This window comes from Myotis davidii, unplaced genomic scaffold, assembly GCF_000327345.1.
Source record: "Myotis davidii unplaced genomic scaffold, ASM32734v1 scaffold205, whole genome shotgun sequence".
In the NCBI taxonomy this organism is placed as follows: domain Eukaryota; kingdom Metazoa; phylum Chordata; class Mammalia; order Chiroptera; family Vespertilionidae; genus Myotis; species Myotis davidii.
Genome location: NW_006297573.1, coordinates 4,693,762 through 4,704,394, shown reverse-complemented (window position 1 = coordinate 4,704,394; position 10,633 = coordinate 4,693,762). Strand labels below are relative to the sequence as shown.

General features: G+C 42.6%; 1 protein-coding gene across 2 annotated transcripts in view; it reads left to right on the top strand.

Annotated features, from left to right (window-relative positions):
- The window catches only part of GRIN2B (glutamate ionotropic receptor NMDA type subunit 2B), a 416,163-nt gene that overhangs the window by 354,238 nt on the left and 51,292 nt on the right, over positions 1–10,633 (top strand). For both annotated transcript variants that reach the window (XM_015570169.1, XM_015570170.1), the window contains exons 6-8: positions 8,560–8,762; positions 9,734–9,905; positions 10,216–10,369. In XM_015570169.1, coding sequence (XP_015425655.1) covers positions 8,560–8,762; positions 9,734–9,905; positions 10,216–10,369 — 529 coding nt within the window. The remainder of the gene's footprint in view (positions 1–8,559; positions 8,763–9,733; positions 9,906–10,215; positions 10,370–10,633) is intronic.

The window sequence follows — 10,633 nt, the reverse complement described above, 5'->3', positions numbered from 1 at the left end:
ACAGATCAGAGATAAAATCCTGGCTCTCAGTGAGCCTCTGTTTCATTTGCCTATATTGTGGGCATAACAATATCTACCTTTTGGGAAGTTAGTGACAGTGAAATACCATAATCCTATGTGACATGACTGGCCCAGTGCCTGGCCCATAATAGCTACCGCTCCTCTAATAATATCATAGGTCAGTTAATGGTGTTATCTGAAATTACTGTAACTTTTCTCTGTGCTGAGGGAATCAGCCACTTCGGTACTTGGCACCAGATCCTACTCCAACTCACCGCTTTCCCATCCCCTCACTCTCTGAGCAGGAGATGTGGAGGGAGAAACAGTGGAGAACAGGGATCACTCTGAGTGGGGAATGCACAGTCCCCAGGGAGCCCCAGGCTCTCTTGCAGAGGCAGGGGTCAGCCAGAGATAGCAGCTGAGGCCTGAGATGACAACCAATGTCTTAGCATCACTGGGAGAGCCACACAGGTGGCAGGCTGGCTGGCTGGGCCTCCCTTCGGCCTGTGAGCCCAGAGCCATAAGTCCCCAGCTCAGTAAGTGCAGAAGCACAAATAGGCCAAGGCAGTCGGGGATCAAATTTGAATATGGAAATTATTTTCAGAGGTCACAGAGTTTGCCATGATTAGGAGAAGGAGCATCTGGCTGCTCCACTGGCCTTGTTGGATGATCGGCGTAGCAGATTGCACCATTTTACTTACACAGTCCACATGGAACTGAGCCCGTCCATGGCCACTTACCATCCGGATGGTTGAAGAGACGGAATGACGAGAGGCAGGAAGTGAGGCCGACTTTACCTCTTGTGGCCTCTTCTTGAAAGAACACTCGAGCGATGTCTAGTGGAGACTTTGTGGAGGGTATGATGTATTTTCCCCTCCAGTGACATCAGTCAATAATTATTGAGAACACACTTGTTCAAGCCCATAGAAGAGACACAAAAAGGTAAAATAATATAGTCTCTGCCCTGGAGTGCTTAAAGCCATCCAGAGACAGGATTTGTGTATTAGGTATAACTAACATTTTAGTATGAGAGCCAAAGGGAGCGCTTGACCCACATAATTATCACAGGAGAGCAAATGGAGCTTTTTTTCTCTGGGCAGCAGTGACCAGGGGCGGCATCATGGAGGTGATGAGGCCTGAGAGAAACTGAGCAGAGGGCAGAGCATTTGAAAAACATGGGAGGGGCTGACAGAGGGGAGGCTGTGCACCCAGAAAGCGAAGCTGCACGTAAGAAGCAGCTCTACGTGCAAGTATGAACAAAAGAGCAGCTGAGAGACGGGTAGACCTTTCTTTTAACGTGAGGTAGAAAACCAAATATTCTCTATAAAAAGACATTTTACTTCACAAGAAAAGAAGTAAAAGTAATATTTTGCGCATAAAAGATACAAAAAATAGTCAGGAGATGAATCTCTGAGTGAAAACAATATTTCCAGCATATCTGACAGGTACAGTGTTCCTATCATGCTACACCAGGAGCTCCCTCGGGGGAGATAAGAAAGACAAACAGCTCAATAGAAAATGGGTGAGGGCTGTGACTAGAGGGTAAAAGAGGAAATCTAAATGGTGAACAGATGCACGAAGGTGCTCCAGCTCACTGCGAGTCAAGGAGATGAAAATGAGAGCCATTATGTGACATCTTTTATTCCTCAGATTGGCATACTTTTAACAGTGATAAACGTCTGGTGCTGGTGAGAGTGTGAGCATGTGAGCACGGAGCCCTCTCGTGCTTTGCTGATAGGAATTTCAGTTGCTGTCCATCTTTCGTGAAGTGTTCTGGAAACATCCAGGGCATTTAAAAACATAAATATCTTTTTTCTGCTTTTTCATTATTAGGAATTGGAAAGAACGAGATATGTCTTATGTACTTTGGTTAATTATTTTTGGAAATATCGTAAATATTTATCAATAGGATTAGGACTAAATAAATTGAGGCACACTCATTATTATGAACTACCATGCAACTCTTAAAAAGAGTTAGATCTGCCATCTGTTGAATTGGAAGAAAGCCTATGATGTACACTTAAGTGGGAAAAGCAAGCTGCAGAGAGAGACGTGTATATTACGATCTGATTTTAGGAAAACAGACATTTATATACACTTACCCATTTTGTATGAATATAGAGAATCGATAGCCATACAAAGGATGGGGTGGGGAAGGATAAAAAGAAAAAAAGATGGAGCAAAATGAAGTTACTATCACACCCCCAACCTTTCAGAGTCCTCAGAGCTAAGTTGTGCAGCTTTGGGGGAGGAGAGATGGGAGCGCCCCCTATCCTGCAATGTCTGCTGTTAGGAGTCTCAGGCCTGTGCAGGGGAAGGACCAATACATGCCAGCCAGAGTTAGCAGCTTTGAGATGAAGGGGATGCAGACTCGGGATGCCCTGCAGAGACTGCCTGTCCCCTCAGTTTGCCCCGGGAAATGGCACATAGTTTTAAATTTTGCATTTTAAAAGCCAGATGAAGGCTTAAAACAAGCGGCAAGTGTTTAGTGTTGGATCTCAGATGTCATCTCAAGCAAGAAACAGAAATGCTTTGATTTTTTAAAATAACCTTTGATGCCTTAAAAGGCTCTAATAAATGCTTTCGTTCCAGGATCTCAAACCATGACTTCCTGTGCAGACCAGAGAGGCAGCCCGGGGAGACAGGCACCCTTTGCTCTCTGGGCAGGGACTGCATCGGCATTCACAGCACCCTTGCCCTGCTGGGATCCCCTCTCTCTCCTTGGTGATGAGAGGGTCATGGCAGGGATGGACAAACATGGGGGCTTTCCGGAGGCATCCTGTCCCTGTGGTCTTTTCTTATGGGTGGCCTTGTCCGGGTGCTAATTGGTGCCAAATTCACTGCCAGTAATGGAGGAAATCTGTTAGGAGAAGGGAGACTTTGGAGTCTAAAATCAGCACAGATTGGTTCTCTAGGATTTTCATAAGAGAAGGCTTCTGTAATGATGTGCTGTGGGTTTGCGAGGTAGACTTCCTTCCGAGGAGAAATTCCCGGCCGAGCAGGTGCTCAGCTTGTACTGACAGAAGCAAACCAGAAACCCTAAAATGACTCCATGTTTTTCTGAGAAAACTAATCAGCAATATTTTTGTTTCTCTTGAGAAAGATGATTTTGGTCCCCAAGAGATCTTTTTAAATGTTAGTGTGGCTGAGAACTGCATTTTTATAGACAGATGTTGCTGTTAAATGTGCTTGTGGTAATGATGTTTGTTTAGTGCTTATCTCTAAGGAATTCAGGGCACTTTACAGCCACTTTCTTCATTATTTCTTAAGGTTTATCTTTTTCCCGATCATATTTTAATTGTGACTATAACTTCTTCATTCAGTTTTTCTCATTGGATTTTCTCTGAAAGATCTCCCATTAACCTCATTTCCTACTACTCTCTGAATTTCCAGTATCATATACTCACACCAGTTCAGACATCCTAGAAAAACATCAAGATTTTTTATTTTAGTGTCTCAGGCTTCTCTCTTTCTATTTACTATTCTTTGTCACTCTTAAAAACTTTCCCATCTATAATATTTTCACTTTACTTCCTCCTTAAAAGAAGAATTGCTTAAAACACACCTTATTCTTGTACATGAACAGTCCCTATTTTATTGTAGTTATTCTCTTATTTCTATCTTATTACATAAAAAAGATGAAGTAACTCATTTGAAGTAGCTAAACATGTTCTGTAATGTGAGCACTGTGTATTGGCATTGTGAATCTGATATTCCTAGCAGATTATTTTTCCAAACTGTTTTCTCCTTTTAGTCCTCAAAGGATTTGTTAACTTGCCTTCTCACTGCAAAAATCCATGAAGAAACAACAACAGAAGAATAATGACATTATGACAAGTTAGTCTTTCGTATAAACAAACAGATACTCCCCTTCCTTCAGGAATTAACCACCATGAACACCTTTCTTTTTACTGGGGCCTAATCAGAGGGCAGTAGAGTAGAGAGCCTCTGTCCTAAAGAGATCCTGGGATCACGAGAGTGTGTGGGAGACACCTTAGAAATCACTCCCTATTTGACAGGTGTCGAAACAGAGCTCACAGAGTGTTAGAAATGTGTCCATAATCACATAAACATTTAGGGCATGTTTACAATTTAGTTTAGGAGACAAGACACCTGAAATTTAAAGTCACTAAGTAAAGTATGAAATGGTATGAAATAATGAATGATGTGGTTGCTCTGGATAGAGGTGAGCTGGTGAATGTTTAACAGTTGGAGGCAGGGGTGGAGAGAGGAAGCCCTGATTTGTTGTTTCCAATTTCAGGTTGCCCAGGGCCAATTTGAAACTACCCACCAGACAGCAACAAGTTGGGAAGAGATGAGTGCAATTCATTTGGTTCTTGAGAGTGATAGATAACGCCTGGCTAGTGTGATCAGGCCTTTAAAGAGGAGGAGAACTGGGCTAGACCATTCCTCCTCGCACGACGTATCTTTCAGCTAGGTCTATCCCTAGTCTCTCCAGCTAGCAGCTGTAGGAAAGCAACCCTGGCTCTTGCCTTGGTCTCAGTGGATAAAGTGATGAGCCATCACTTACATTTCAAGGCCCAGCTCAAAGATAAGGATCTTTACCAAGCTTATCCCTGACCCTTTCTGTCATAATCATTTCTACTCTGAATCTTTTATTAGAGCAATTACCAAAACCTAACTTGATATTATTGTCCATGGATGGTGTATTTCCCCACTAGACTGTCCTTGGAGGACGGGGACTGTCTTATTCTTTCATTGCCTGAGAAGCAGTACTGTGTGGTGGGTCAGATCCCAAGCTCCGGAGCCAGCCTGTTCAGCTTCAAATCCTGACACAGCACTCACTCACCTTGAAACTGTGAGCAAGTCATCAACACCCTCTGTTCTCATCTGTAAAAATTAGAAATTAGGCAGTAATCTCCATCTGACAAGTATGCTATGATGATTAAGGAGATTACTAGGTGCATTCAGTGCCTACTGTAGCACATACTAAGCCTTCAATTAATGTTGCCTGGTATTGTTATCTCTAGCATATAACCCGGTGCGAGGCACAGAATTGGTGTGTAGTTGTTGGTGGTTGACTTTCATTAAAGTGAAGCAAGGATCCTGCTAGTTTGACAGGAAGCTGGGAGAGAGTGTGCTAGAAGGGACTAGATGAACAGATCATTGTTGGGTAAACAAAAATGATATTGTAAACAAGAATCAGCTGATCATAGAATTTTTAAGATCAGAACCTAGTTTTCCAGCTGTGGCATGATGAACACTGAGCAGAGTGGGCCCTCTATGCCAGTGGTTCTCAACCTTGGCTGCACTTTAGAATCACCTGGAAATCTTTTTAAAATCCTGACTTCTGGGCCTCATCCTCTGGAAATTCTGTTTCTTTGTTATGGGGTGAGGCCACAACATTAGTAACAAAGAAACAGAATTTCCAGAGGATGAGGCCCAGAAATCAGGATTTAAAAAAGATTCCCAGGTGATTCTAATGTGCAGCCAAGGTTGAGAACCACTGCTTTATGCCCTCCCCTCATCCCATGTACTTGATATTCTGTCTATAAACATATCACTTGTTACTGCAATAGCTTATATAGTTTGCTGTGAACTTCAGTATCTCATTTTCAATACTGTGCAGTTGCTTTTAAAATATCTAAATGCTAGCCAAAGCCAGTTTGGCTCAGTTGATAGAGCGTCGGCCTGAGGACTGAAAGGTCCCAGGTTCGATTCCGGTCAAGGGCATGTACCTGGGTTGCGGGCACATCCCCAGTGGGAGATGTGCAGGAGGCAGCTGATCGATGTTTCTCTCTCATCGATGTTTCTAACTCTCTATCTCTCTCCCTTCCTCTCTGTGAAAAATCAATAAAATGTATTTTTTAAAAAATCTAAATGCTAGACTTTAAGTATAAATACTGCTAGATTTCATTCCATTTGTTTCACTCCATTATGCCAATTAAGTCGCATTGCTTCCAACCTTAATTCTTCAATACAGGGTATCTTCTACCCTGTGTAGCTCTGTATCTACAGTGTTATGGCTACCGTATGACTTCTATTTTGTTTTTTGAATCACTGTACAGGCCACTTCTAAGAACAGAGCTCTCTGACATGTCACTAGAGACCTCTTTAAATGTTGGCACTGATTCATTAAAATATATATTTTTAAATATGGATTTTACATTCCTTTCAAATCTAGCAAAGTATTAAATAATCTATTTATATTTCATCTCGTTTATAAGGGTGCCATGAAAAAGTTTACCAGAATGCTATGTCTGCAGCATTTTTTGAGTCACAGATATAGGGAATCTATCGGAAAAGAAAATGCAGCTAGCTTATCGAAGCCTGTTCCTGATTTACCCATGTTTGCTCCCAATACCAACAACTGCCTTTTCCAATGGGAACAAAGGACTCATGTTTCAAAACAGTGAAGTTAATCTTATCAAGGTAGATTAGGCCTTAATGCACATACTTGGATAAGAAGTGTGGACACAATCCTGAGGGTGATGGGAGGTTGCTGAAGTTTTTGAGTAGGTGTCCTATGATGAAGTGATGTTTAAGAAGAGCCATCCGGCAGCAGTGTCCACAGTGGACACCAGGAGGAGCTTTATGCGATGTTTGAAGTTGCCTTCAATAATCCCAGATTGAGCTGCTGGGCTACTGGGCTAGTAGCAATAAGGATGGAAGAGAATAAAAGTGGATTTAAAAGGGAAAAAATGCAAAGGGATTATTGGAGGAGAAAGTTAGCAGTAGAAAAAGATGACAGAAATATAGGTATTTTAGAACTTCCCAATCTTTTTCACATCATTGAATGTGCAGAAAATAATATCAGAGTGGCCAGTGGGGTAAATAGGGCTGGTTGGAGGTGACCCAACATCATGGGTCTACAGGGCAGGGTCTTCTCTTCTTCAAGTTCCCACCCCCCAACCACAGGCAGAAGACATCGATATGTTCACATGGCTTAGACACTATTTGGACATTTCTGCTTTAGAAATAAGTAGTCTTAGCAATATGAGGGCAAACAGACTTTCATTGAAATGAGGACCAACAGTACCAATAAGACTAAAAAATATACAGAAAGCAAACCCTTGGTTTTGCCTAATTCTGAACCCAGAAGTGACATAAGGCTAACACAATTGGGAGAAAACTAACCAGCAGTAGGGTTCATTCCAAACAAGATGGCCCAGGACAACAAGCCATTGCCTGTGTTACAGTGACACAATTAGACAAGGGCAATGGCTGTGTAGGCCTAATTGTGCCTGGAAGTGGGCAATACCTTCTAGAGAGGTTGGAGGGGAGTGCAAACCACACCTAGGGAGGCACTAAGTAAAACCAAAGTGTAGAACAAGCAGAAACAAAGGAGAGGATTTGGGTTTTGTATAAATATGGACATTTAAATCCATTAATCTAAGCCTGCTTGAAAATTTATGAAGCTCTGCCCATTTTTTTTGCTCCTTATTGATTTAATGCATCTTATTGTGTTAATACATTAAGTAGTTTTGTAGTCCTAGCACTTTACCTGTGCAGCTAATTTTCATTGTGGTATGGAGGAAATTATAGCCTGGGAAAATGCAAGAGCTTGCAATCCATAATTCCATGTGATAATCCAAGATTTTTAGTTATAGAAAATTAAAAGGTGTTCCCTCTTTCTTCAATAAACTTAATGACAGAGTGAGAATAAAAACCCACCAACGCAGTCATGCAGATTCTATTATGAAAACAGGAAAGAATGGCTCTTCTAAAAGATAATGGAACCCACACCTTTCTCCTGATGATTGGCAGCAAGTCCACCAAGAGCATGATTTCAGGGGACACCCACATTTCACATTGGAGTATGTGTGAATGGTGCTCCCTGAAGTTGGGTACACAGCCTGTGTGGCCATCTGTGGCCGCTCACAGAGGAGCCTATATGATTCATCCTGGGGCTTTCACCCAGCCCGGCAGGTGCATATCTGCATTGACCTGTGGCATTCATCACCAGCCTAGCCACACTCCCTTCCCAGCCAAGCTGAGTCAGTATTCTGTAATCCTGACTTATCATTTTATATCAGTTCAGATCTATTTAGTTCCCTCATGGCTTTCCACTGGACCTCTGTTACAAGCCAAAACACATCCTTCTGGCTCATTTGTTTCAGTCATTCTGTTGACCTTTTCAAAGCGCTTTGCTGCTCTCACTATCATGTGCATTGTCATAGTTAAATAGAAAAAAACAACAGTCACATAAGCAGGAAACTGGCATCTTCCCAGCACTTGGTGCAGGCTTCAGTTTTAGCACTTACCCCCACAGCACCATAAACATTTGTTTACATTTCTGACTCCTTCACTCAGTGTGAGGTGAATGAAAGGCAGAATGATGCTCCTTTGAGCCACAGTTCTTAGTGGGTGTCAGCACATAGTAGGTCCTCTAGTAATGTTTGGTAAGTAGATGAGTAAATGAATAGATTACCTTTCTTAGATTTGGACACAGTAGTCTCATTTTGAGCATATGGCTTAAAGATGATTCTTCTCTCTATTATGAACAATGGCCTTTGTTTAAATCTTCCTGGGTGAGGCTAGGAGACATTGCTATGTCTCCACCAATGGTTTCTGGGTCTCTTGTTTATCCCTGTGCAGGTGGGGAAGTGGAAAGACAAGTCCCTGCAGATGAAGTACTATTTGTGGCCCCGAATGTGTCCTGAGACGGAAGAGCAGGAGGATGACCATCTGAGCATCGTAACGCTGGAGGAGGCTCCGTTTGTTATTGTGGAGAGTGTGGACCCTCTGAGTGGAACCTGCATGAGGAACACAGTCCCCTGCCAAAAACGCATCGTCTCCGAGTACGGCACCTTCCCCAGATGGCATAAGATAGTCAGATTTGAACCAGCTGTTGGCACTTGGCCTGCCTGGGACTTGAAGCATATAATGAATTGAGCGTCATGCCTGATTTCCATTTACCATTGAGCAATGGGATTACTGGCAGCCCTGTGGTCTGATGTCTGGTTCTGTCCAGATCATGACCTGGGAGAATTTCTGCCAGCTATACTAATGTTTTTTTGGCCTTGTCTGATCTCAGTGACTAGAATCTCCAGTTTGTGGAGATTCAAGTTTACATTGATGATGAAATATATTTGGGGGAGCCAACAAGTCCTAAAATTTTGAGATTTAGAAACATTTTAGAAATCAGGATAATGGTTCCCTTTGGTGATGGTGGGAAGTGCCTGGAAGGGAGAATAAGAGGCCTCTAAGAGAGCAGGCAGGCAGCTCTGGTGGTGGTAAGGATGGGGGGGCAGATAATGGGATTAAGCAATAAAGAAAAAAAAGAGAAAGAACTCATGAACATGGACAACAGTGTGGTGATTGTAGAGGGAGAAGGGGTTGGGTGCAGGTGAAAGAGGGTATAGGGGGAATAAATGGTGATTGGGGTGGGGGAGAAAATAAAAATATTATAACTCCCAAAATAAAAGAAGCCTCTAAGGTGCTGGCAGCTTCTCTGTGTCTGGATTTGGGTGCTGGTTAAATTGATACATTTATTGTGTGAAAATTCATCCAACTGAACCCTTAGGACAGGTGCACTTTCCTGATGTATATTATACTTCAAAGGAGCATTAAAAATTGTCAGGAAATCTAGTTTGCTGCCTTGAGTTAATGAGCGAATTGCAGCTCTGTGGTCTGATTTATTCCCTCGCTTGGGCCTGATGTAAATTGTGCTGAGCTATGAACAGGGTTGGGGTTGTAATGGCAAAGGGTAATATTTTGCTTCTTACATAAAGCCTTGTTTTTGTGTTGCTTTGTTTCTTTAACTGATTAGGAATAAAACAGATGAGGAGCCAGGTTACATCAAAAAATGCTGCAAGGGCTTCTGTATTGACATCCTTAAGAAAATTTCCAAATCTGTGAAGTTCACCTATGACCTTTACCTGGTCACCAATGGCAAGCATGGGAAGAAAATCAATGGAACCTGGAATGGTATGATTGGAGAGGTGAGTATCAGGAATCAAGGGTCATTTCCAGATCGTGACCTGGGAAAATTTCAGCAAACTGTACTGTTTCTTTGGCCTTGCCTGATCTCAATAACTAGGACCTCCAATTGATGGAGATTCAGTTTACACTGTTTCATATAGATATCAAAAACACTCATTTTACAAATCTTAGAAAATATAAACTAGTAAATAGAGTATAAACTCTTCCCACTGCACAAAGAAAACCACTATGGGCGATGAGTTATTTCCCGTGTGAAGGCCCCTCCCCTTCCTGAATGTTCTAATTGGAGCATTGGGTCTTTCTTCCCAGGTGGTCATGAAGAGGGCCTACATGGCGGTGGGGTCACTCACCATCAACGAGGAGCGATCCGAGGTGGTCGACTTCTCTGTGCCCTTCATAGAGACCGGCATCAGTGTCATGGTGTCACGCAGCAATGGGACTGTCTCACCGTCTGCCTTCTTAGGTAGGTGATGAGCTTGCTGATGTGAAGGAAATAGACACAAGGGCAGGTAGATGGAATGAGGCACAGTGAAGGGCAGGTGGCCAGGCTCTTTCAGCCAGAAGGTGGTTTGCTGGAAGCTTAGTTCAGCCAGGATTTCATTTTGGGGGGTTTCAAAATTGATTATTCTCCAACATGAAAACTGAAGAACACTACCCCCCAAAAATAGAAAGGGTTATAAGATAACAGTGCTGGAGTGGTAATCAAGGGTCCTACTTAAGTCCCATT